Raw genomic sequence first — 25,801 nt, 5'->3', positions numbered from 1 at the left:
TGCAGCCCCTAGTGGATGAAGGGGAACTGCAATTTTATGCACGTCTGCATAGGCTTAACTTTTTACCACCGAAGGCTCCGTCCATCTTTCATATACGGTCTATGATTTTCCATCCATTCCTGCTGAACCAGCTCGCGCTACAGCAAAAGAAGTCCTTCATTTTGAACGTATAGAACTGAAATCATGACGGACTTCCGTTTCCGACTGGTGCCCCCTCTATGGGTCCCTCCCATCACCCTGACAGCCGCTGTGGTTCCGTCCCTCTGTCCACACTGCAGGTCGCCGCTAGCGGTGTGTGGAGCAGCAGAGACACTTTGATCTGAAGCCATGGAAGACAAGGCTCAGATACAAGAAGCCATTAAAATCCAAGGAGAAGTAGTCCGGAAACTAAAATCCGAGAAGGCGAGCAAAGAGCAGGTCAGTTTATCCTGTATAAATGTTATCAGCAACGTGATGATCCCAACAGATAGACAGAAGCCGTTAAATCAGAATAAAACACTAAACATTATGGTCATTAAACAGTAATTTCAGGACTAAATGTGGAAATATAACACATTTAGGTTATGTCAGAAACTGTCATGTCCTAAATGTGTCATTTCCTTTTAGCTACATTAGCTGCTAACGCAAAGCTAAGTGCTAAGCTAAGCGGCTAACTCATTCAGATCAGTGTTAGCCAACTCAAGCTAACTGAACTTAATGTTGTTTATATTACTGGACACAGAAGCACAATAAACTTAGTTTCTTATATAAATAGTTGGTTTGGACGGATGTGAAGGAAATCTTAAAGTCAATTTCAGGTGTTTATGAATGAATGAGAACCGATGATGCAATAAATGACAGTTGCTAAACATCACTGCTTGGCAAGAACCACTGAATACTTTTATTCACCTTTTTTAAACTCAGAAAAGTTTTTTTTTTTTTTAAATCACAAAAATAAATAAATAAATCCGCTACATAAGTAGGTCAACTTTTTATTTAAATGATTGAAGATTATGAATCAGAAAAACAAAACCACGTTGTGTTTTTAGAATTAAATGTCGACCCAAAAATACACAGAATAAATCTTTACCTTAAGCTAAAGAATTCTTTAAAAGTAAAGCAATTATAAATAAAGTAAAAACGTGTTTTTATTACAATGTGAATTAAAAAAATGTATTAATACAAGATTTACCAGAAAATTAAAGTTTTCATATAAAATTTAAAATAATAACTTGTTGCTTCTGAGAATAATGATTAAAAATACATAAATATATATAAAATATAAATTAGTTATTTTTCATTTAACTCCATTTGTTAGTTTTAGGCAAAATTAAGTGAAGCTTTGATGTCATTATCTTGTGTCAGATGCCATGATGATGATGATGATGATGATGTGTTTATTGATCACTGTGTTCCGATAGCTTAATAAATGTTGATACATTTCTATTATATTGTCTTTTAATTAAAATGTTACTAAAGAATTAATTTTGAATTAGTAGACAAAATATTTGATTAATGATACAAATAACGTTCGTATTATCAGTGACTAATTATTATTTGTCACCTGGTTTTATTACATAGATTATTGATTAACTGAATGATTTATTATTTATATTAAATATTGTTGTATTTACTGGATTTTGTAGGTTTTTATGTATAGATACCCGAGCAAAGTGTTGATAAAATGATCATAGACGTTTGGTAAGAGCCCCTCCTGGACCTCGCCGACAGGCGCCACCTGGTTCCTGTCGCCCTCTGAAGGCGCTCTGGCAGGAAGTGGCGCAGAAACGGCACCTTTTCTCTCGCAGTTTTACCCGATCATGTGTATTGATGACTGTGGATATAATTTATGGAAGTTCTGTGAGATCGGGTTGTGTGTCTGTGGGGTGTGCTTCTGTTTGGGTTATGGGGGGGGGGGGTCTGTGGCTGTGCTGGGCTGACAGCTGTCATTGACTGGAAACATTTCATGTTCTGTCCTCCACGCTGTGATGATGATGATGATGATGATGCCCCGCCCTCCTAGTGACAGGGTAGCTTACCACTTTTCTCCTGTTCTCCCCGCCTGGCCCTGGATGACGCCGCTCTGGTTACTCTTCATCTTCACTGTCTACCTCGCCATCCCTGCTGGACTGACTCTCTCCCGCTCTGATTGGCTGCCGTGTCCCCGGACAACGCCGGTGATGAACTCCTGAACTTTTACTGGACGGATCTCTGGAATTATTATTATTTTTTAATTCCCGCTCTTCGTTTCGCTGGATATCATGCTGGCCATGTCTTGTGTTCGTGTCTGCTCTGGGCTGGCGGCTGTCCGCACCGCAACACGGGTCCGACCTCTGCATGGCGCTCCCGGTCTCACCGTGGCTCAGGTAGGCCTGTTTGCAGAAGGACAGAGGTTCTGGGACAGTATTGATGACGAAACGCTTGTGATTGGCTTTGTGTCGTTGCAGATTGATGAAGAGGTCGCCAGACTGCTGGAGCTAAAGGCTCAGCTTGGAGGAGATGACGGAAAACACCAGTTTGTCCTTAAAACAGCAAAGGTAAGAAGCCACACGGGCTGCTTTCAGAGGAATGATGCTGATCAGCCGTATCAAATGCAGCAGTTCAGTAAAGTAAGGATCACACAGTCACCGGAGTCACATGATAAAAGAAAATCATTAAAACTCTCAGAAGTGCTGATTCAGTCCTGTGCATTGCTTTAAAACCTGACTGGAAAGTCTCAAGAACATCATGCTCCTGTAGGTGGACAATTATCTGATTATAAATGATTCTTTCCAAGGCTTTAGATAAAAAAAAAGCAACTTCGAAATCAGCCTGAAGTTTGCAGAAACATTTACATCAAGCCCAGGATGGGCGCGGTGTGGACGGTGTAATTTTACTATCATTATTAATAATAAATTATTTTATGATTTCACTGATATTTTTATTTCTGTGTCTCCACAAAGCAAACTTACGACAATAATAGATAAGTGTTGAATATTATTATAATTATTAATAATAAAGGTTTAGCGTTTCATGTTTAATAAGAGATTTTAATATATTTATTGATAAGAACTTGATGCGAAAATCCAGGAGTGGGTTAAAATAAATAAAACGAGGATGAGATGGAGGTCATGTGTCGGCAGGGAACGAGGGACTACAGCCCCAAGCAGATGGCCATCAGAGAGAAGGTCTTCAGCATCATCACCAGCTGCTTTAAACGCCACGGCGCCGAGACCATCGACACGCCCGTGTTCGAGCTGAAGGTACCAGTTCTCCCAGTTGTTCTGTTTTCCCGCCAATCCTGTTGCCAGACGTGGAACTTAAACGTCTCGTTTTTCTCAGGAAACGTTGACGGGGAAGTACGGTGAGGACTCCAAGCTCATCTACGACCTGAAGGACCAGGGCGGGGAGCTGCTGTCGCTGCGATACGACCTCACCGTATCCTCAGCTGGACGCCTGGCGGCGTGCGGTGCCGTCTGAAGCGGCGCGGCGCCATCTGACGCCTCCAGCGTCGTCGTCTGCAGCCTGCATGCGTTGTTTGAGGCATGCGGCACTGTTTGAAGCGGCGCAGCGTTGTTTGAAGCCTGCCGCGCCGTTTGAGGCGTGCAGCGCTGTCTAAAGCCTGCCGCGCCGTTTGAGGCGTGCAGCGCTGTCTAAAGCCTGCGGCGCCGTTTGAGGCGTGCAGCGCTGTCTAAAGCCTGCGGCGCCGTTTGAGGCGTGCAGCGCTGTCTAAAGCCTGCGGCGCCGTTTGAGGCGTGCAGCGCTGTCTAAAGCCTGCGGCGCCGTTTGAGGCGTGCAGCGCTGTCTAAAGCCTGCGGCGCCGTTTGAGGCGTGCAGCGCTATCTAAAGCCTGCGGCGCCGTTTGAGGCGTGCAGCGCTATCTAAAGCCTGCGGCGCCGTTTGAGGCGTGCAGCGTTGTTTGAAGCCTGCGGCGGCGTTTGAGGCGTGCAGCGCTATCTAAAGCCTGCGGTGCCGTTTGAGGCGTGCAGCGCTATCTAAAGCCTGCGGCGCCGTTTGAGGCGTGCAGCGCTATCTAAAGCCTGCGGCGCCGTTTGAGGCGTGCAGCGCTATCTAAAGCCTGCGGCGCCGTTTGAGGCGTGCAGCGCTGTCTAAAGCCTGCGGCGCCGTTTGAGGCGTGCAGCGCTATCTAAAGCCTGCGGCGGCGTTTGAGGCGTGCAGCGTTGTTTGAAGCCTGCGGCGGCGTTTGAGGCGTGCAGCGTTGTTTGAAGCCTGCGGCGGCGTTTGAGGCGTGCAGCGCTATCTAAAGCCTGCGGTGCCGTTTGAGGCGTGCAGCGCTATCTAAAGCCTGCGGCGCCGTTTGAGGCGTGCAGCGCTATCTAAAGCCTGCGGCGCCGTTTGAGGCGTGCAGCGCTGTCTAAAGCCTGCGGCGCCGTTTGAGGCGTGCAGCGCTATCTAAAGCCTGCGGCGGCGTTTGAGGCGTGCAGCGCTGTCTAAAGCCTGCGGCGCCGTTTGAGGCGTGCAGCGCTGTCTAAAGCCTGCGGCGCCGTTTGAGGCGTGCAGCGCTGTCTAAAGCCTGCGGCGCCGTTTGAGGCGTGCAGCGCTATCTAAAGCCTGCGGCGGCGTTTGAGGCGTGCAGCGCTATCTAAAGCCTGCGGTGCCGTTTGAGGCGTGCAGCGCTGTCTAAAGCCTGCGGCGCCGTTTGAGGCGTGCAGCGCTGTCTAAAGCCTGCGGCGCCGTTTGAGGCGTGCAGCGCTGTCTAAAGCCTGCGGCGCCGTTTGAGGCGTGCAGCGCTGTCTAAAGCCTGCGGCGCCGTTTGAGGCGTGCAGCGCTATCTAAAGCCTGCGGCGCCGTTTGAGGCGTGCAGCGTTGTTTGAAGCCTGCGGCGCCGTTTGAGGCGTGCAGCGCTGTCTAAAGCCTGCGGCGCCGTTTGAGGCGTGCAGCGCTGTCTAAAGCCTGCGGCGCCGTTTGAGGCGTGCAGCGCTGTCTAAAGCCTGCGGCGCCGTTTGAGGCGTGCAGCGTTGTTTGAAGCCTGCGGCGCCGTTTGAGGCGTGCAGCGTTGTTTGAAGCCTGCGGCGCTGTTTGAGGCGTGCAGCGTTGTTTGAAGCCTGCGGCGCCGTTTGAGGCGTGCAGCGTTGTTTGAAGCCTGCCGCGCCGTTTGAGGCGTGCAGCGCTATCTAAAGCCTGCGGCGCCGTTTGAGGCGTGCAGCGTTGTTTGAAGCCTGCGGCGCCGTTTGAGGCGTGCAGCGCTATCTAAAGCCTGCGGCGCCGTTTGAGGCGTGCAGCGCTGTCTAAAGCCTGCCGCGCCGTTTGAGGCGTGCAGCGCTGTCTAAAGCCTGCGGCGCCGTTTGAGGCGTGCAGCACTGTCTAAAGCCTGCGGCGCCGTTTCAGGCGTGCAGCGTTGTTTGAAGCCTGCGGCGCCGTTTGAGGCGTGCAGCGCTGTCTAAAGCCTGCGGCACCGTCTTGTTGAATGACATAACCACATTTCCACGCCGCCTGTCTCCTTGACTCGTATTCAGGTTCCCTTCGCACGCTACCTGGCCATGAACAAGATATCCAACATCAAGCGCTACCACATCGCTAAAGTCTATCGCCGTGACAACCCAGCCATGACCCGTGGACGCTACAGAGAGTTTTACCAATGCGTAAGTCACCAGATCATTCTGTTGATGGTCAGAAATCTGCCTGCTCCACCTGGGAATCTGCGTCTTTCAGGATTTCGACATCGCGGGTCAGTACGACGCCATGATCCCAGACGCAGAGTGCCTGAAGATCGTTCACGAAATCCTCAATGAGTTGGATCTGGGAGACTTCCGGATCAAGGTCCGTCGCTCCGTCGGGGTCAGCGGTCAGACCGGAGTCCGCATCACTTCCTAACTGCTCCTTGTGTTTCCAGGTCAACGATAGACGCATCCTGGACGGGATGTTTGCAGTCTGCGGCGTTCCGGACGACAAGTTCCGCACCATCTGTTCAACGGTGGATAAACTGGATAAGGTAGGAGGAAGATGATGATGGTGATGAGGAACATGATGATGAGGAAGATGATGAGGATGAGGAACATGATAATGATGGGGAACATGATGATGATGATGATGTGGAACATGAGGATGATGATGTGGAACATGATGATGATGTGGAACATGAGGATGATGAGGAACATGATAATGATGGAACATGAGGATGATGATGATGTGGAACATGATGATGATGTGGAACATGAGGATGATGATGATGATGTGGAACATGATGATGATGATGGGGAACATGATGATGATGATGAGGAGGAGGAGGAGGAGGAGAAGGAGAATGATGATGATGCATCTCAGTCCATCTAAAACAGACCCGTTCTGTGACCCAAATCAGTCCAGTTTGTAGGAAATAGTCAGAAAATAGAACCAGAACCGGGCGAGAAACCCTCCATCAGAACCAGAACCGGGCGGGAAACCCTCCATCAGAACCAGAACCGGGCGGGAAACCCTCCATCAGAACCAGAACCGGGCTGGAAAACCCTCCATCAGAACCAGAACCGGGCTGGAAAACCGCCACCAGAACCAGAACCGGGCTGGAAACCCTCCATCAGAACCAGAACCGTGGCATACTGGCCACATGCTGGGTGTGTGGGCGTGGCATACTGGCCACATGCTGGGTGTGTGGGCGTGGCATACTGGCCACATGCTGGGTGTGTGGGCGTGGCATACTGGCCACATGCTGGTTGTGTGGGCGTGGCATACTGGCCACATGCTGGTTGTGTGGGCGTGGCATACTGGCCACATGCTGGGTGTGTGGGCGTGGCATACTGGCCACATGCTGGGTGTGTGGGCGTGGCATACTGGCCACATGCTGGGTGTGTGGGCGTGGCATACTGGCCACATGCTGGGTGTGTGGGCGTGGCATACTGGCCACATGCTGGGTGTGTGGGCGTGGCATACTGGTCACATGCTGGGTGTGTGGGCGTGGCATACTGGTCACATGCTGGGTGTGTGGGCGTGGCATACTGGTCACATGCTGGGTGTGTGGGCGTGGCATACTGGCCACATGCTGGGTGTGTGGGCGTGGCATACTGGTCACATGCTGGGTGTGTGGGCGTGGCATACTGGTCACATGCGGGTTGTGTGGGCGTGGCATACTGGTCACATGCTGGTTGTGTGGGCGTGGCATACTGGTCACATGCTGGTTTGTGTGGGCGTGGCATACTGGTCACATGCTGGTTTGTGTGGGCGTGGCATACTGGTCACATGCTGGTTGTGTGGGCGTGGCATACTGGTCACATGCTGGGTTGTGTGGGCGTGGCATACTGGTCACATGCTGGGTTGTGTGGGCGTGGCATACTGGTCACATGCTGGTTGTGTGGGCGTGGCATACTGGTCACATGCTGGTTGTGTGGGCGTGGCATACTGGTCACATGCTGGTTGTGTGGGCGTGGCATACTGGTCACATGCTGGGTTGTGTGGGCGTGGCATACTGGTCACATGCTGGTTTGTGTGGGCGTGGCATACTGGTCACATGCTGGTTGTGTGGGCGTGGCATACTGGTCACATGCTGGTTGTGTGGGCGTGGCATACTGGTCCGACTGGTCCCAGTGGACCTGCTGTTTGCTGTAAATAACTCATGGTTGTGGGAAAGTCGTGATCTTCCAGAGCGTTCTGGTAACCAGGTCGATGTTTTATCCCTCCACATCTTGGTGTCTGCAATGGAATTAATAAAGTTATTGATCATGCAGGCTGCAGAAGATAATTTAACATTTCCTGTTTCCAGACTGGTTCTTCACATCACAACGTTTTCATGTGATGAGGATGAAACGCAGTAAACATTTACAGATCTTCACGTGGTCGCCGCCGCCCCTCTTCTTCTCTGGTGTGTTTCTCCTCGTCTGTAGCTGACTTCTGCTCTCTTCTCCTCCAGCTGCCCTGGGAGGATGTGAGGAAGGAGATGGTGAGTGAGAAGGGCTTGTCGGAGGAGGCGGCCGACCTGATTGGGGAGTACGTCAGCATGCAGGGTGAGACCTCATCTCTGTTTCAGAGAACATGGAGGCAGAAGGTTTGGCGCAGTAGTGTTGGACATGTGTGTGACGTCTCCTGCAGGAGGAATGGATCTGGCGGAGCGCCTCCTGCTGGACCCCAGGCTGTCTCAGAGTAAGCAGGCGTGCGCCGGTCTGTCTGACATTAAGCTTCTCCTCAGCTTCCTGCAGCTCTTCCAGGTCACAGACAAGGTGAGGGACGTGATCGTCCTCATGGTCCCCCCGTCCCTCCTGTTCCTCTCTGACACGCCGATGCCGTCCTCAGGTGGTGTTTGACCTCAGTCTGGCCCGAGGCCTGGACTACTACACCGCCGTCATCTATGAGGCGGTGCTGACCCAGGCCGGCGTGGCCCCGGGGCCCAACGATGCCCAGAACGGGGCCAACGCCGACGAGAGCGTCAGCGTGGGCAGTGTGGCCGGAGGGGGGCGATACGACGGTCTGGTGGGCATGTTTGATCCCAAGGGCCGGAAAGTCCCGTGTGTGGGTGTCAGCATCGGCATCGAGAGGATCTTCTCCATCATGGAACAGAAGGCCGAGGTGACGACTCGTTTTACTGAACACGTTGATCTGGTGCTGATCCGATTCAGAGACGCGACGCTCGGACCGGATCCGATTCAGAGACGCGACGCTCGGACCGGATCCGATTCAGAGACGAGAGGCTCGGACCGGATCCGATTCAGAGACGCGAGGCTCGGACCGGATCCGATTCAGAGACGCGACGCTCGGACCGGATCCGATTCAGAGACGCGACGCTCGGACCGGATCCGATTCAGAGACGAGAGGCTCGGACCGGATCCGATTCAGAGACGAGACGCTCGGACCGGATCCGATTCAGAGACGCGACGCTCGGACCGGATCCGATTCAGAGACGCGACGCTCGGACCGGATCCGACGGCGAGACGCGACGCTCGGACCGGATCCGATTCAGAGACGAGACGCTCGGACTGGATCCGATTCAGAGACGCGAGGCTCGGACCGGATCCGATTCAGAGACGCGAGGCTCGGACCGGATCCGATTCAGAGACGAGACGCTCGGACCGGATCCGATTCAGAGACGCGACGCTCGGACCGGATCCGATTCAGAGACGCGACGCTCGGACCGGATCCGATTCAGAGACGCGACGCTCGGACCGGATCCGATTCAGAGACGCGACGCTCGGACCGGATCCGACGGCGAGACGCGAGGCTCGGACCGGATCCGATTCAGAGACGCGAGGCTCGGACCGGATCCGATTCAGAGACGAGACGCTCGGACTGGATCCGATTCAGAGACGCGAGGCTCGGACCGGATCCGATTCAGAGACGCGAGGCTCGGACCGGATCCGATTCAGAGACGCGACGCTCGGACCGGATCCGATTCAGAGACGCGAGGCTCGGACCGGATCCGATTCAGAGACGCGAGGCTCGGACCGGATCCGATTCAGAGACGCGAGGCTCGGACCGGATCCGATTCAGAGACGCGAGGCTCGGACCGGATCCGATTCAGAGACGCGACGCTCGGACCGGATCCGATTCAGAGACGCGAGGCTCGGACCGGATCCGATTCAGAGACGCGACGCTCGGACCGGATCCGATTCAGAGACGCGACGCTCGGACCGGATCCGATTCAGAGACGCGAGGCTCGGACCGGATCCGATTCAGAGACGAGACACTCGGACCGGATCCGATTCAGAGACGCGAGGCTCGGACCGGATCCGATTCAGAGACGCGACGCTCGGACCGGATCCGATTCAGAGACGCGACGCTCGGACCGGATCCGATTCAGAGACGAGAGGCTCGGACCGGATCCGATTCAGAGACGCGACGCTCGGACCGGATCCGATTCAGAGACGCGAGGCTCGGACCGGATCCGATTCAGAGAGGCTCGGACCGGATCCGATTCAGAGACGAGACACTCGGACCGGATCCGATTCAGAGACGAGACGCTCGGACCGGATCCGATTCAGAGACGCGACGCTCGGACCGGATCCGATTCAGAGAGGCTCGGACCGGATCCGATTCAGAGACGAGAGGCTCGGACCGGATCCGATTCAGAGACGAGACGCTCGGACCGGATCCGATTCAGAGACGAGACGCTCGGACCGGATCCGATTCAGAGACGAGAGGCTCGGACCGGATCCGATTCAGAGACGCGACGCTCGGACCGGATCCGATTCAGAGACGCGAGGCTCGGACCGGATCCGATTCAGAGACGCGACGCTCGGACCGGATCCGATTCAGAGACGCGAGGCTCGGACCGGATCCGATTCAGAGACGCGAGGCTCGGACCGGATCCGATTCAGAGACGCGAGGCTCGGACCGGATCCGATTCAGAGACGAGACGCTCGGACCGGATCCGATTCAGAGACGAGAGGCTCGGACCGGATCCGATTCAGAGACGCGACGCTCGGACCGGATCCGACGGCGAGACGCGACGCTCGGACCGGATCCGATTCAGAGACGCTCGGACCGGATCCGATTCAGAGAGGCTCGGACCGGATCCGATTCAGAGACGCGACGCTCGGACCGGATCCGATTCAGAGACGAGAGGCTCGGACCGGATCCGATTCAGAGACGAGACGCTCGGACCGGATCCGATTCAGAGACGAGAGGCTCGGACCGGATCCGATTCAGAGACGCGACGCTCGGACCGGATCCGATTCAGAGACGCGAGGCTCGGACCGGATCCGATTCAGAGACGCGACGCTCGGACCGGATCCGATTCAGAGACGCGAGGCTCGGACCGGATCCGATTCAGAGACGCGACGCTCGGACCGGATCCGATTCAGAGACGAGAGGCTCGGACCGGATCCGATTCAGAGACGAGAGGCTCGGACCGGATCCGATTCAGAGACGCGACGCTCGGACCGGATCCGACGGCGAGACGCGACGCTCGGACCGGATCCGACGGCGAGACGCGACGCTCGGACCGGATCCGATTCAGAGACGCTCGGACCGGATCCGATTCAGAGAGGCTCGGACCGGATCCGATTCAGAGACGAGAGGCTCGGACCGGATCCGATTCAGAGACGCGACGCTCGGACCGGATCCGATTCAGAGACGAGACGCTCGGACCGGATCCGATTCAGAGACGAGACGCTCGGACCGGATCCGATTCAGACGCGCTCGGACCGGATCCGATTCAGAGACGCTCGGACCGGATCCGATTCAGAGACGAGACACTCGGACCGGATCCGATTCAGAGACGCGAGCTGGACTCTGATCCGATTCCGACCGTGACGCTCAGACTGAATGTTTTTCCTCGTCAGGCTGCAGCGGAGAAGGTCCGGACCACAGAGGTCCAAGTCCTGGTAGCGTCGGCTCAGAAGAACCTGCTGGAGGAGAGGCTGAAGCTCGTCACGGAGCTGTGGAACGCCGACATCAAGGTGAGGCTTAGAACGGGATGGAGGGGTCCGATCCCAGACTTCTTCTCTGCTCTGGAGGAGATTCATGTTTTTTATTCCAGGTGAAGACGTCGGAGCAGGAACATAACATCCCATAATTCCTGCCGTTTCTCCTGGAAACGTCTTTAAAGTCACGTTTATTTACTTTTGGAATATTTTTTGCCTCCTTTTCTGGAAGTTTCTGTCCGGATAAATTTCGTTCTAAATACTTTTATGTGAGTCTGGATTCCTGTCGTACTGAAGCGGCTGAAAACCAGATCACCATGGAAACCAGGGAACCTGATGAACCCTTCATGTTTCTGCTGTCAGGCGGAGGTGATGTACAAGAAGAACCCCAAACTGCTGAGTCAGCTGCAGCACTGCGAGGAGTCTGGGATCCCCATGGTGGCCATCCTGGGAGAACAGGAGCTGAAAGACGGGGTGGTGAAACTCCGCATGGTGGCTTCCAGAGAGGAGGTACGTCTGGCTGGACCTCACCTCCAGGCCGAAGCAGCTGCTGAACCTTTCCAGTCTTCCTAAACCTACATCGCTGTCGTCTCTGCAGGTGGACATACCCAGGGCTGATCTCATCCAGGAGATAAAGAGGAGGACGTCTGACGTCTAACACCTCCAGCTCCATGTGCTTCATCTGTTCCTCTCTGCAGAGGCTTGTACAGAATCCCTTCCCGCCATCTGCCGCCATGAGGGACCCAAGCAGCTGCTGGTTCCTCCTGTAGGAATGTTTGCAGGATCTGTGAGCTTCTCTCTGAAGGTGTCTGCTCTCCACATCATACGTTCATTCAACCTGTCATGTCTGTAGTCCATGAAGCTGGTGTGTGCAGGACTCATCACCTGCATCACCAGCGCTGCTCAAATAAACTCATTCTGACCCGACGGTGTGATGAAGACCCGTTTATGTGTCCAGTCTTCCCTGTCGCCTCATGTTCAGCACATTAAACAGCTCAGGTGTGAGGACTGCCACCTGCTGGTTATGGGATGTCCAGCAGTGTTGTGAAGCCTGATTCCTGCTGAATGTTCTGATTCTGAAGCAGCTGCATCTTCTGGTTGTAGACGTTCATGGTTTCAGTGTCAGAACATGGAACAGAAAACCTCTAAGGAGATGAAAAACCAGTAAAACTGGGTTTAGAACTGATTCCTTATTGAAAACCTGAAGCGTGGAGAATGTCGGGTATTTTAACGGAGTGGAGCGGAACAGCTGTGCAGCCATGAGTCAGAGGCTGACTGAAGGAGAAGGCTGCAGGTTGCTTCTCAGTGCTTTTACATTCAGAGTGACTCCTTTAACAAAAAAAGTTTAATTCTGAACATTTATCCCTGTTTTTATAACTAAAGACGAATCATGTGACCTGGTGTTTCTGACACGCTTCAGGCTCTGACCTCCCTGTTCCTTTAATAAAATAAGCAGACACCATCTTGACTCACCGATCCGTCTCAGGACCGCTGTGCTCATGGAGGGCTCCAGGTTGGAAGCACGGCTCTGAAGGAGGAGATCATTCAACGTAAACACCGTGTACGAAAACCAAAAGGTTGTTTGTTTGTTAGGCTTGTAGAGGGGTGTGTGTGTGTGTGTGTGATTGGGCTGAACACATGAACCTGCGCGCTACACCTAACCATCTGAAGGATCGGAGCTGATTTCTGCTTTAAACTGGTCCCAGTTCAGAGGAAAACGCCATCGATTGTTTTCAGATCTCATTTACTTAAAATGAGGAACACAATAAAAAGCATGCATAAAACAAACAGCCGAAGTCCAAACAAGTCCACCACAACGCGAATAAAAACATGCAGAAGTAAACACAAACAGGCAGAATAAACATCTTTTAGGTTGAACAGAACAGAAAGCAGGATGGAGGTGTGGAACGGTTTTCAGGCCACCAGCTGCAGGACCTGCTGGGCCGCCGCCCGCTCCGCCTCCTCCAGCATGGCGCCGGCGCTGGGCCCCGGGAGGATCATCACCAGCCCCTTGAAGACGGTGGGGGCCCCGGGGACGTGCAGCTTGTAGGTGAAGTAGAGGAATCCATCGGATCGGGCGTGGCTGTAGAACACCTCGTACACCGGTCGGCCAAACCCGTTCGCCTCGCACATCTTCTGGAGCAGCAGAACCGGAGATCCAGCCCGCATCACGCCGCCGCTCTGCCCGTCACTCTGAGGCTGCTGGTGGGCCGCGGGCCCCCCCACCGCCCTGCAGAAGCCTGGCCGGACAGACGGGGGGGGGACGAGGCGTGGAGGCAGGGCTGAGGGCGGCTTCAGGGACGGAGGGAGCCGGGGGGGTTTCTGCTGGTCCTCCAGGTTCATCTTCTCCACCGAGTGCCACTTGATGGACACGTTGAGGGAAAACTGCTTCTTAAACTCTGGAAACAGAACGCAAACATTTCAGGCTGAGTCGGTGGAGTAGCGGTCAGCGGCACAGCAGAAGCTCGCTGGTTTGAGCCTCGCCTGGACCGGCAGAGTCCCAGGGGGACCGGCAGAGTACCAGGGGGACTGGCAGAGTCCCAGGGGGACCGGCAGAGACCCAGGGGGACCGGCAGAGTCCCAGGGGGACCGGCAGAGTCCCAGGGGGACCGGCAGAGTCTCAGGGCGACCGGCAGAGTCCCAGGCGGACCGGCAGAGTCTCAGGGGGACCGGCACAGACCCAGGGGGACCGGCAGAGACCCAGGGGGACCGGCAGAGTCCCAGGGGGACCGGCAGAGACCCAGGGGGACCGGCAGAGTCCCAGGGGGACCGGCAGAGTCTCAGGGGGACCGGCACAGACCCAGGGGGACCGGCAGAGACCCAGGGGGACCGGCAGAGTCCCAGGGGGACCGGCAGAGACCCAGGGGGACCGGCAGAGTCCCAGGGGGACCGGCAGAGTCTCAGGGGGACCGGCACAGACCCAGGGGGACCGGCAGAGTCCCAGGTGGACCGGCAGAGTCCCAGGGCGACCGGCAGAGTCCCAGGTGGACCGGCAGAGTCCCAGGTGGACCGGCAGAGACCCAGGTGGACCGGCAGAGTCCCAGGGCGACCGGCAGAGTCTCAGGGCGACCGGCAGAGTCCCAGGTGGACCGGCAGAGTCCCAGGGGGACCGGCAGAGTCTCAGGGGGACCGGCAGAGTCCCAGGGGGACCGGCAGAGACCCAGGGGGACCGGCAGAGACCCAGGGGGACCGGCAGAGTCTCAGGGGGACCGGCACAGACCCAGGGGGACCGGCAGAGACCCAGGGGGACCGGCACGGACCCAGGGGGACCGGCAGAGTCCCAGGGGGACCGGCACAGACCCAGGGGGACCGGCACAGACCCAGGGGGACCGGCAGAGTCTCAGGGGGACCGGCAGAGTCCCAGGGGGACCGGCACAGACCCAGGGGGACCGGCAGAGTCCCAGGGGGACCGGCACGGACCCAGGGGGACCGGCACGGACCCAGGGGGACCGGCAGAGACCCAGGGGGACCGGCAGAGTCCCAGGCGGACCGGCACAGACCCAGGGGGACCGGCACAGACCCAGGGGGACCGGCAGAGTCTCAGGGGGACCGGCAGAGTCCCAGGGCGACCGGCAGAGACCCAGGGCGACCGGCAGAGACCCAGGGCGACCGGCAGAGTCCCAGGGCGACCGGCAGAGTCCCAGGGCGACCGGCAGAGACCCAGGGGGACCGGCAGAGACCCAGGGGGACCGGCAGAGACCCAGGGGGACCGGCAGAGTCCCAGGGGGACCGGCAGAGACCCAGGGCGACCGGCAGAGTCCCAGGGGGACCGGCAGAGTCCCAGGTGGACCGGCAGAGTCCCAGGTGGACCGGCAGAGTCTCAGGGGGACCGGCAGAGTCCCAGGGGGACAGGCAGAGTCCCAGGGGGACAGGCAGAGTCCCAGGGGGACCGGCAGAGACCCAGGGGGACCGGCAGAGACCCAGGGGGACCGGCAGAGTCTCAGGGGGACCGGCAGAGTCCCAGGGGGACCGGCAGAGTCCCAGGGGGACCGGCAGAGACCCAGGGGGACCGGCAGAGACCCAGGGGGACCGGCAGAGTCTCAGGGGGACCGGCAGAGTCCCAGGTGGACCGGCAGAGTCTCAGGTGGACCGGCAGAGTCTCAGGTGGACCGGCAGAGTCTCAGGTGGACCGGCAGAGTCTCAGGGGGACCGGCAGAGTCTCAGGGGGACCGGCAGAGTCCCAGACTGCTGTTCAGTCCTTGTTAACATATAAAGTTCAGGATGTTGAACTTTCGGCTGAATTTTACAGAAAGTATGAAAAGTTGGCGCTACATAGATTCTATATCATGAATGCAGGAAGTCGGAGGTCAGAGAGGAGCTTCATTCTGACATCATGCAGACACGTTTCACTGGTTTCTCTCTCAGAATATTAATATTATATAATATAATCAGATCTAAATATTTTATTTGGAATATTTTAGGTGAACTTTTCTAGTCAAGGAGAAAATCCTCCAAAAGCTGAGCTGAATACGGAGCCAAGTTCTGGTTCTCCTACCTTCCATCAGAACCTTCTTGGCCATGGAAGCAGTGTGGTGGGAGGTGAAGGCCACGATGGCGGACACCCCCTCTATACCCTGCCCAGCCTTCAGGGAGACCCTCTCCACCCCCTCCACCAGCACACGCAGCACCTGCAAGCAAACAGAGGCAGCAAGACGTCCTGAGACACGTAGAGACACGTCTGTAACAGAAGTAGCAACATGACAGTTCTCATTTAAAGCCGCATCCGACACATTGCAAAGGAAATGCCGCCATATTTGACCCCAAATGATCATGAAAACAAACAAACATGTTCATCCAGACCAGCTAAGCAGCGCTACCTGCAGCAGCTCCTCCTGTCTGGTGACAGCCGGCAGATCTCCGATGAAGAGGTTCCTTTTCTCCATGCTGCGTCGGACGCTGAGGGGAGACCCGGGCTCCAGCATGAAACCGTGCAGCTGGCGGATGGCGTTGGACGCCATGGCTGCTGTGGCGTATTTGGCGTAGGCGAAGCCGCGGTTCTGACCGCTGAAGTTCATCATGAGCCGGAACTCCCACAGCTTCCCCACAGAGCTGAACAAGGGGATCAGGAGGTCCTCGTAGGCATCCCGCGGGATCTTACTGATGAAGACCTCACATCGGGTTCCTGGGGTCGGGCCGTCCCACACTGAGCAGGAGAGAAGACGGGGCTTGATCTTTTATACTGACCGGAAACTGTCAACATCATCAGACAATCACACACGTACAGCGGATATATTCATACCCCTTAAAATTCCACATTTCTGCAATGCTGAAACATGAAACCAGTTTTGTTAAACAGTATAGTACGATATGGTACGGTACTGTATTATGTGATTTAATATAGTACAGCACAGTACGGTACAGTATGGCTGCTCGATTATGACATAAATTATAATCAGGATTATTTTGACTGAAATTGAGATCTGGATTATTTAACACAACTATCCAGTATTTATAAACAACGCTGCGCGTCGTGGTGTTCTAGACTCCGTGTCGTACATTATAACCGTCTAATGTACGGTTCAGAGTTGTTTAATCCGCTTTTACTGCTTATATAGGAACTATTTTACGTTGGCCTGGATGTACATTTTTTGCCAAACAACCGCTGTCAGGCTGCAGCGCGTTTCTCTCGTTCACCTGTTAAAAGACGGCTGATCTGAACCAGCTGGTTAACGCGTTGCTATGGTAACGCCTCGTAACGGAGGGATATTACAGTGTTTAACTGGCCGAACTATGTATAGGAAAATAATGCAGCCAGTTGTCACTGACAACGGTATAAACTATGTTTAGGTGAACTTCCACAACCTACTGCAGTTATTCTACATGGACCTGCAGCCGGAGCCGACTGAGACTGGCCGCCTGGGAGTGCTTTAGGACGGGAGAGGCTCCCGCTGCTCCTTCCTTACAGTAACTGCAGAACAATATGTGCCTTCAAGTCAGTCGCCAAAACACCAGAAAAGTCTCTAATAACTCCAGTAAAAGCTGCTAGATTTGTCGCTTTTAACAGAAAAAGTCTCCAGATTTAGTGAGAAAGTCTCCAAGTTGGCAACAGTGTCTGAATGAAAGCAAAGCGGCTGTGGGAGGAGTTTACAGCACAGCGCTGCAACGCCAGAGACGCTCGATTAGCAGCTGAAGACAGCAGGAGAGGAAACTGCAGAGAGAAAAATAATCACACCCTTTTATTTTTATCATCGTTGGAAACCCAGATCGTAGTTTAGATTAAAATCTGATTAATCGCCCAGTCTTACGGTACAGTGAAGTAAGACATGGTGTTCCAGTAGAAACAGAACTTTTTGACAGATTTTCTGATTTCAGTGGATGGCGGTAAATAACTAAAGAAAAATATTTATTAAAAATATACAACTGTGTTTATGTTTCTCCAAACTTTTCATTGTCACTATATCTAAAGTGTCGACCAAATGTGGATCAGCCTCACCCTCAGGAGGTCCTCCGTACTTCCTCTGGCCATTAACCTGAGTCAGCTTCGTGTTGGTGCTTTTCAGCCAAGCTTCCAGAGCCTGGACCCGCTCCATGTCCAGAACCTGAGGAGACAAGGAGTGGAACAACCTGGTCATATCCAATGGATCCTTGTCTGACGATGAGCTATTCCTCCCGTCCAGATCACTCCACGTGTGTGTTTTCACTGCGTTTGCCCACCCTGCTGTACGCTGAACCCACAATGCAAACTTTGTTTGTAGTCCGCTTCCTGTATTTGGTCTGCAAGAAATGGACCGCTAGGCGGGCCGAGTCTGCTTCTATGATGCGAATCAGAATTCCTTTGTGCACATAACCCCAAACGAAGCGGACCTTCTGGTTAAACGGACCAGGATTGGAATCAAACCGGTTAACCTCAGCTAGCGAGATGGGGGGGGGGTCCGGCAGAGCGACTGAGCATCTCCCTTTAAGGTGTTTTCTGAAGACATTATTACAAGTAACGTGATCATCTGAGGGAAAATGTGAAGAAAAACTTGTAAACAAACGACCAATAACCTATCTTCCTCCAATAACTGTTTACTTTGGGGGATGCTGCTGTGGGGCTTTCATCACCACCGCACAAACACTCCAATGATAAAATTACGATTCAGGAATACTTGTAAATTGTGGTTAAGATGTGACAATAATCACACACCAATGATGAAGTTCAATTTGTGACTTTCCACGTCCCTAGAGCTAGTTTCTGTACCTGAGGATTAGACCACCAGGGTCCCCGCCTCACACTACACTCCTACAAGCCCTCCTGCAGGTGCTGAACCCACAGGACGGCCCGAAAGAAAGAGATCGTGAATACAAGTGTCTGAAATGAGTGTTCTGTGCAGGGTAGCCGGGGTCTCCAGAAGCTCGGTCAGAGTAGAACCGCTGCTCCTCCCCATCGACAGCAGCCAAATGAGGTCAGGATTCCTACTGGACGCCTCCCTGGTGAGGTGTTCTGGGCATGCTCCTGCGGGAGGACACCCCAAGGAAGACCCAGGACACACTGGAGGGATTACACCTGTTGACTGGCCTGGGATCCCTTAGGATGAGCTGGTGAATGTGGCAGGGAGGGGGAGGTCTGGGATTCCCTACATAGACAGCTGCCCCGGCAACCCGATTTCAGATAAACGGGCCAAAACGGATGGATGGAGTTAAATAGGATGTTTTTTTCTCATCAGCAGTAAAGTCTGTGTAAAGTACAAATTCAAAAGACATATTTGTTTCAACTATTCTATTTTGTAGTAATTTAGCAGACACTTTTCTTCAAAGTGACTTATGTATGAGAGTGAGAACAACACAAGCACAAAATCAAACCGTAGAGAACATCATAGGAAGGTGCTGGTGGACTGCTGGAGTCCAGTTGGACGCAGGTGTTGACATGAATTACTACAGGCATTTTTTTCCCCACCCCACAATATCACGTATGTTAAAATACAAACAATTAATACCATAATGTTTGTTGCAAATAACTGGGCCAAGTTCTCCAACTCCTCTGACATTTACAGCTAAACTAAGTGTTGAAGTTCTCCTTGAAGAGCTGAGTCTTCAGCAGAGCGGACAGAGTTTGGGAGATCATTCCACCATCGTGGAACAACAGAGGAAAAGAGTCTAGCTAGTGATTTAGTCCCACGTTGTGGTGGTAACACAAGGCATCTTTCACTGGTGGAACGTAGCTGTGGAGAGGGAGTGTAGGTCTAGATTAGGGAGTGAAGGTAGACGGGAGCCGTTTGAGTTATTGTGTTGTAAACCAGAAGCAGAGCATTTCAATTTGATGTGTGCTGCGACCGGAAGCCAGTGAAGAGCATTTAGCAGCGGAGTGACATGAGCTTGTTTGGGTTGGTTGAAGACCAGACATTCTGGATCATCTGCAGAGGTTTAACCAGCTTGTAGGCAGACCTGCCTGTAGGTAATTGCAGTAATTGATGCGTGAAATTACCATAAACTGTGTTGTGTGTTCTGTCAGGTACAGTCCGATTCTCTTGATGTTGTAAAGAGCAAATCGGCAGGTACGGGCAACCGAGGCAACATGGACCTTAAAGGTCAACTGTTCATCGACCATGACACCCAGATTCCGGGCAGCAAGCGTAGGAACAAGTGTGACAGAGTCGAGCTTCACACTTAATTACGGATGTAAGGAGGGATTGGCTGGGCAGACAATGAGTTCTGTCTTGGACAGATTGAGCTGAAGGCGACAATCCTTCATTCATGCCGAGATATCAACAAGGCAAGCTGATATTCTCATTGAGACGGTTGTGTCGTCTCGTGGGAAGGAAAGGAAAAGCTGAGTGTCATCAGCATAACAGTGATAGGAGAAGCCGTGAGAGCTTATGACTGCACCGAGTGAGGTGCATACTGAAAAGAGAAGAGGGCCGAGCACCGATCCCTGAGGCACCCCTGTTTTCACCTCATGTGATCTGGACCTCATGTGATACTCCCTCAGAGTATCTCGCCAGGATACTCTGAGGGATCTTCCTGTGAGGTAGGACGAGAACCAGGACAGGACAGATCCAGAGATGCCAAGCTCAGAGAGTGGAGAGGAGAATCTGATAGTTCACTGTGCCAGAAGCAGCAGACAGGTTTAGGAGTATCAGGGCTGAGGTTTGACCAGTGGATCTGGCAAGCCGTAAGGAACGAGTAACAGACAGGAGATCAGTTTCAGTGGAATGGTCCTGCCTAAAGCCAGACTGACATGGATCAAAAAGGTTTTCATCATGGAGGAACTGTGAGACCTGACTGAAAACTGCACGCTCTAGTAGTTTTGACAAGAACGACACCAGTGAGACCGGCCGGTAGTTTTCAACCTGGACTGGGTTGAGTGTGGGTTAGGGCTGGGCGATATATCGAATATACTGGAGATATCGTGGCTAGTCCCCTGTGCGATATAGAAAATGTCTATATTCGTCATATTCGAGTATCCTGTTGTCACGCAGGTGTTTTTAGCTGTGGGCGGGGTTTCCTCCCTCCTCCTCGACTCTGCACCGCTTTGCACAGAGAGTTAAAGCAAGCGCACCTCGTTACGTACATAACGTGAGCTACGTGCTACGTCATGAGAGGCAGCGTGGAGCCACTGTTGCCAAATTGGCGACTTTCTCGTTAAATCTGGCGACTTTTTTTGTGAAAAGCGACTAGCGACAAATCTAGCAACTTTTACAGGAATTATTGGAGACTTTCCTGGTGTTTTGGCGACTGACTTTAAAGCGCATATTGTAAAGTTATTGTCAGAAGGAGAGTCTCTCCCCGTCCTAAAACACTCAGTCGCTCCGGCTGCAGCTGCAGCCAGTCAGAGGAGCAGAGAGGACACCTGCACGACTCCACCTACAGTCACAATGAACAGCCAAATCCACCACTGATCCCGCTCTGGATTACAGAGTGGGACGTAAATTACAAAGTTTTTCACGTCACGCAAAAATAATTCATTCTATTTGATTACATTCACAGCCTCTGTCACTTATTCACCTCATCCACTGTGTGTGACACAAGCATATTTATCTAGCTCCTCATGTCTCTAGAAAGTACAGAAAGCAGTGGGAATCAAACCCTGAATTAAAAACTGTCTGAAGCCGTTTATTGGAGACGATACGAGGACATTCTGCCTGGATTATAAGACTGATTTCTACGCTAAACTCTGCGATTAAAAAAATACACGACAACTCAAAAACGTATCCATAAAGCAAAGCCTTATAATAGTTCATCATTTGAAAAGTCCCCCCTAGAGCACCTATTTTCATACGTTGCATTTATTACATCATGCAAAGGCACTTTATTTTGTTTTAAAATGACATGTTTCTGCCACTGCTTTAACTGTTCAATAAATACGGTTTTGATCAGTTTGCTTTGTTACAATTTCATCCTTTTGGCATGAATGTTTAAAATCAGCATATCTTAATGCAGTATGAACAATTATGTTTTAATGGAGACACAAAATCATCTTACTGATGTGATTGTATGCACCAAAGCATTCATTCAAGGCTGAGGTAAATATTGAGATATATATCGTATATCGTGACATGCCATAAAAATATCGGGATATTACTAAAAGGTCACCATTATTTATCACATCTTCATCACCATCACTACCATGTTGCTAAGAGACCTCTATTTCCACCTGGACATGATGATGAAGACACTTCCTGTCAGACTTTCCACCAATCAGAGAGCTTAAACTGACGGTAACGTCCAATCAGGAGCAGCCAAAGATCAACAAGTGTTGAGAAAAGCAGGAAAATAATGATCCTCTATGGCTGGAATAAAGCCAGGAAGTTGGCGATGCTCTGTGGTAGGACTGCACAGTCTTTACCTTCATATAGTTTTTCCCTTCCACTGACACCTCATGCAGCTCAGGATGGACGACTGAATCTGCAACCTGCTGGTTTCCTTAACTGGGATGTTTACTATGAACTGACTCAAACAATGCGTCTAGTCTTCAGTCAGTCTAGCAGACGCTCTTATCCAAAGCGTCTTACATTCCCCGATATATCCCAAGATCTCCCAACTGTCCAGGTGAAAGACGACTGCTGTTCCTCCTGAGCTACAGCCGCCCAGCTGTAAAGCGACCCGAGAGGACAGCTATGCAAATAAAGCTGAAATATAATGCCTGCACAAAGTACATCGTCACACTGCCTAAACTGTGATCGCCCACATGACAGTCTGCATGTAGCAGTGGAAGAAATGGACCCAGCGCTGTGATGGTGGAGGGTAACAAGAGGACGGGATGTAGATGCAGAGGAACTGGTAGCTGAACAGAACACCATGCTGGCTACATGGATTTGGTTAGAAGAGAGGTGAGACAGTATGAAGACCAGCAGAATCCTTGTGCAAACCACTTGGGGACACATTTAATCTCTCCTGTCACCTACAGGACAACCACAGCAGCTACAGCCAAATCCAGCAGATGCGTGTTTCGCATGAAACGAGTCCTAATGTCCTGAATATCTGCGTCTGACACGGAAAGCAGCATTTAGGATGGACTGTGGATGTAAGCAGTGATTCACTAGACTGATTTCTAAATCCAACAATCCACACTGGAATATAAAACACAGAGCTGGTTATTATTTATCAACGTTACTGGAGAAACTGCTTCAAAGTTTCATAAAAACTGTTTATTTTCTATTTCATTCCTAGTTTTCATGCTGCAGGACACCAGTAAAGATGATACCTTGCAAACAGAACTCTGTAAGAACTGTATGAGAAGACAGAAAAGCAACATGACATGTTATTTATGGCGGCTCATACAGTCATCAGTGTTATCGTGTGTTTTCCTCATGTTTTGCTACACGGAAGCGGCACAAACGCAGCTGAGCTGGAGGTGGTTTAGTGAGGATAGAAGGTAAATAGTAGCAGAAATGAGGAAAACTGCAGATATGTAAATAGTTTCTGCCATGTCTTTGTCCATATATTTAAATATTTTACATCTTGTTGTATATGTAATGAAATGTAAGTCTTGTTTACTGTTGATCTGCGAGTTATTTCTGCTTCTGGTGGTAGAAAATAATGTCTGCATGTTGACGTGTGTGTACATAAATAAAATAAAAACAGCCTTTAGTTTTCATGGTAAAATGTAGCTTTGAACACAGTGACCTGAACAACATGTCCTTTGGAAGGTAAACAGGTCTGTAGGAACAGAAACTGAGTTTTCAGCAGGTAGAGAGTGTATCCAGATGCTTCTGGTGGTGTCCTCCACCTGACAGCCTGCACCATCTTAAACCTCTCCCAGATGATTAATGGCTGCTCTGAATGGATACAATACAATAACTCATCTTTAAACGCTATCTCTTCAGCCAGAGAGCAACCTGTTCTCTTATGTGCGACCAAACATTGGGTTGTGTTTGGTTTAGTAGAAAACTGTCGCGTTTTTGTGGCTTCTCAGTAAAAACAGATCAGTTCTGAAGCAGAAAGCCGTTTTTCCTTCACCAACAGCGGGGAAACGAGCTCCTCTGGCAAACACTGCAGATTTACGCCCCTCAGAGAGACCACGGACACCTGGGGTCCATGGGAAGAACCGGACACCTGCAGTTCCACCACGCGACCATCTGCACGTGGCAGCGACCTGATTACTGGCCTCGCGCCACCGCATCGGCGGGTTTTCTCCCCCAGACAGCTGTAGTTTGGTCAGAAACACAAAGAAACCTACCTGACACAGCTTGTTCTCCATGCTCTCGTCTGGACGGGTTCTGACGCCTCTGCGCGCGAGGACTCACCTGCAGCTCTTCTTCTATTGGCCAGAAGCCTCCACGTGGGGCCTTCACAGACCCTAACCCGCTGCTAAAAGACTCCTTCAAACGAAGCTGAACAAACTTAGAAAATCCAGAAATGTTTCCATTTCTTCTTTAAGGAAAATTCTGGTTTTACTGGAAACAAATTTATTCTACAAACTGAAGAAAAAAAAAATAGCCTAAAGTTTAGCAAAAGTCTGTCAGGTAGGTTCTTCATGTTCCTGTAAAACGCTGTCAGGTAGGTCCTTCACATTCCCTTAAAACGCCGTCGGGTAGGTTCTTCACGTTCCCTTAAAACGCCGTCAGGTAGGTTATTCACATTCCCTTAAAACACTGTCAGGTAGGTTATTCACATTCCCTTAAAACGCCGTCGGGTAGGTTCTTCACGTTCCCTTAAAACGCCGTCAGGTAGGTTATTCACATTCCCTTAAAACACCGTCAGGTAGGTTATTCACATTCCCTTAAAACGCCGTCAAGTAGGTGCTTCATGTTCCTTTAAAACGCTGTCGGGTAGGTTCTTCACGTTCCCTTAAAACGCCGTCAAGTAGGTGCTTCATGTTCCTTTAAAACGCTGTCAGGTAGGTTCTTGTTCCCTTAAACGGCGTCAAGTAGGTTCTTCACGTTCCCTTAAAATGTCGTCGGGTAGGTTCTTCACGTTCACCTAAAACACCGTCGGGTAGGTTCTTCACGTTCCCTTAAAACGCCGTCAAGTAGGTTCTTCATGTTCCTGTAAAACGCTGTCAGGTAGGTTCTTGTTCCCTTAAACGGCGTCAAGTAGGTTCTTCACGTTCCCTTAAAACGCCATCGGGTCGGTTCTTCATGTTCCTGTAAAACGCTGTCAGGTAGGTTCTTGTTCTGTTAAAACGCCTTCGGGTAGGTTCTTCACGTTCCCGTGATACGCTGTTGGGTGGGTTCTTCACGTTCCCTTAATACACCGTCAGGTAGGTTCTTCACGTTCCCTTAAAACGCCGTCAGGTAGGTTCTGCATGTTCCTGTAAAACGCTGTCAGGTAGGTTCTTGTTCCCTTAAACGGCGTCAAGTAGGTTCTTCACGTTCCCTTAAAATGTCGTCGGGTAGGTTCTTCACGTTCACCTAAAACACCGTCGGGTAGGTTCTTCACGTTCCCTTAAAACGCCGTCAAGTAGGTTCTTCACGTTCCCTTAAAACGCCATCGGGTCGGTTCTTCATGTTCCTGTAAAACGCTGTCAGGTAGGTTCTTGTTCTGTTAAAATGCCTTCGGGTAGGTTCTTCACGTTCCCGTGATACGCCGTTGGGTGGGTTCTTTGCGTTCCCGTGAAACGCCGTCGGGTAGGTTCTTCGCGTTCCCGTGAAACGCCGTCGGGTAGGTTCTTCGCGTTCCCGTGAAACGCCGTCGGGTAGGTTCTTCGCGTTCCCGTGAAACGCCGTCGGGTAGGTTCTTCGCGTTCCCGTGAAACGCCGTCGGGTAGGTTCTTTGCGTTCCCGTGAAACGCCGTCGGGTAGGTTCTTCGCGTTCCCGTGAAACGCCGTCGGGTAGGTTCTTCGCGTTCCCGTGAAACGCCGTAGGGTAGGTTCTTCGCGTTCCCGTGAAACGCCGTCGGGTAGGTTCTTCGCGTTCCCGTGAAACGCCGTCGGGTAGGTTCTTCGCGTTCCCGTGAAACGCCGTCGGGTAGGTTCTTCGCGTTCCCGTGAAACGCCGTCGGGTAGGTTCTTCGCGTTCCCGTGAAACGCCGTCGGGTAGGTTCTTCGCGTTCCTGTGAAACGCCGTTGGGTAGGTTTTTAGCGTTCCCGTGAAGCTGCTGAAATGCAATCTACTGTTGTGTTCCTGTAGACTTTATAATCTTTGTGATAATTAAGTAAAATTACAAATTTTTAGAA

At 52.1% G+C, this 25,801-nt stretch overlaps 2 protein-coding genes across 3 annotated transcripts; one reads left to right on the top strand and one right to left on the bottom strand.

The window, feature by feature from the left end:
• The first annotated feature begins 255 nt into the window (after positions 1-255).
• hars (histidyl-tRNA synthetase) lies at positions 256-12,184 on the top strand. 2 transcript variants are annotated; one of them, XM_079249641.1, is made up of 14 exons: positions 281-417; positions 2,003-2,345; positions 2,427-2,516; positions 3,102-3,221; positions 3,301-3,396; positions 5,436-5,561; positions 5,632-5,739; positions 5,813-5,911; positions 7,820-7,913; positions 7,999-8,126; positions 8,200-8,472; positions 11,184-11,300; positions 11,628-11,774; positions 11,863-12,184. In XM_079249641.1, exons 2-14 carry the CDS (start codon positions 2,241-2,243, stop codon positions 11,920-11,922), a joined length of 1,563 nt encoding a protein of 520 aa, XP_079105767.1. In that variant the 5' UTR covers positions 281-417; positions 2,003-2,240; the 3' UTR covers positions 11,923-12,184. The 2 variants fall into 2 exon arrangements, with proteins under 2 accessions (XP_079105768.1, XP_079105767.1); XM_079249642.1 differs by lacking the exon at positions 2,003-2,345 and having other exon boundaries at positions 256-417.
• Positions 12,185-13,178: 994 nt separating this feature from the next.
• dnd1 (DND microRNA-mediated repression inhibitor 1) lies at positions 13,179-23,883 on the bottom strand (the record flags this gene model as incomplete). The annotated part of the gene is made up of 5 exons (XM_079249704.1): positions 13,179-13,663; positions 15,760-15,892; positions 16,082-16,407; positions 17,698-17,803; positions 23,863-23,883. The coding sequence occupies 5 exons, from the start codon at positions 23,881-23,883 to the stop codon at positions 13,179-13,181; spliced, it is 1,071 nt and encodes a 356-aa protein (XP_079105830.1).
• Positions 23,884-25,801: the final 1,918 nt, after the last annotated feature.

The sequence above is a fragment of the Telmatherina bonti genome (assembly GCF_933228915.1).
Source record: "Telmatherina bonti genome assembly, chromosome: 12".
NCBI classification, from domain to species: Eukaryota; Metazoa; Chordata; class Actinopteri; order Atheriniformes; family Telmatherinidae; genus Telmatherina; species Telmatherina bonti.
The sequence above is the reverse complement of the archived record's forward strand: the minus strand, read 5'-3'. Positions and strand labels throughout refer to the sequence as shown.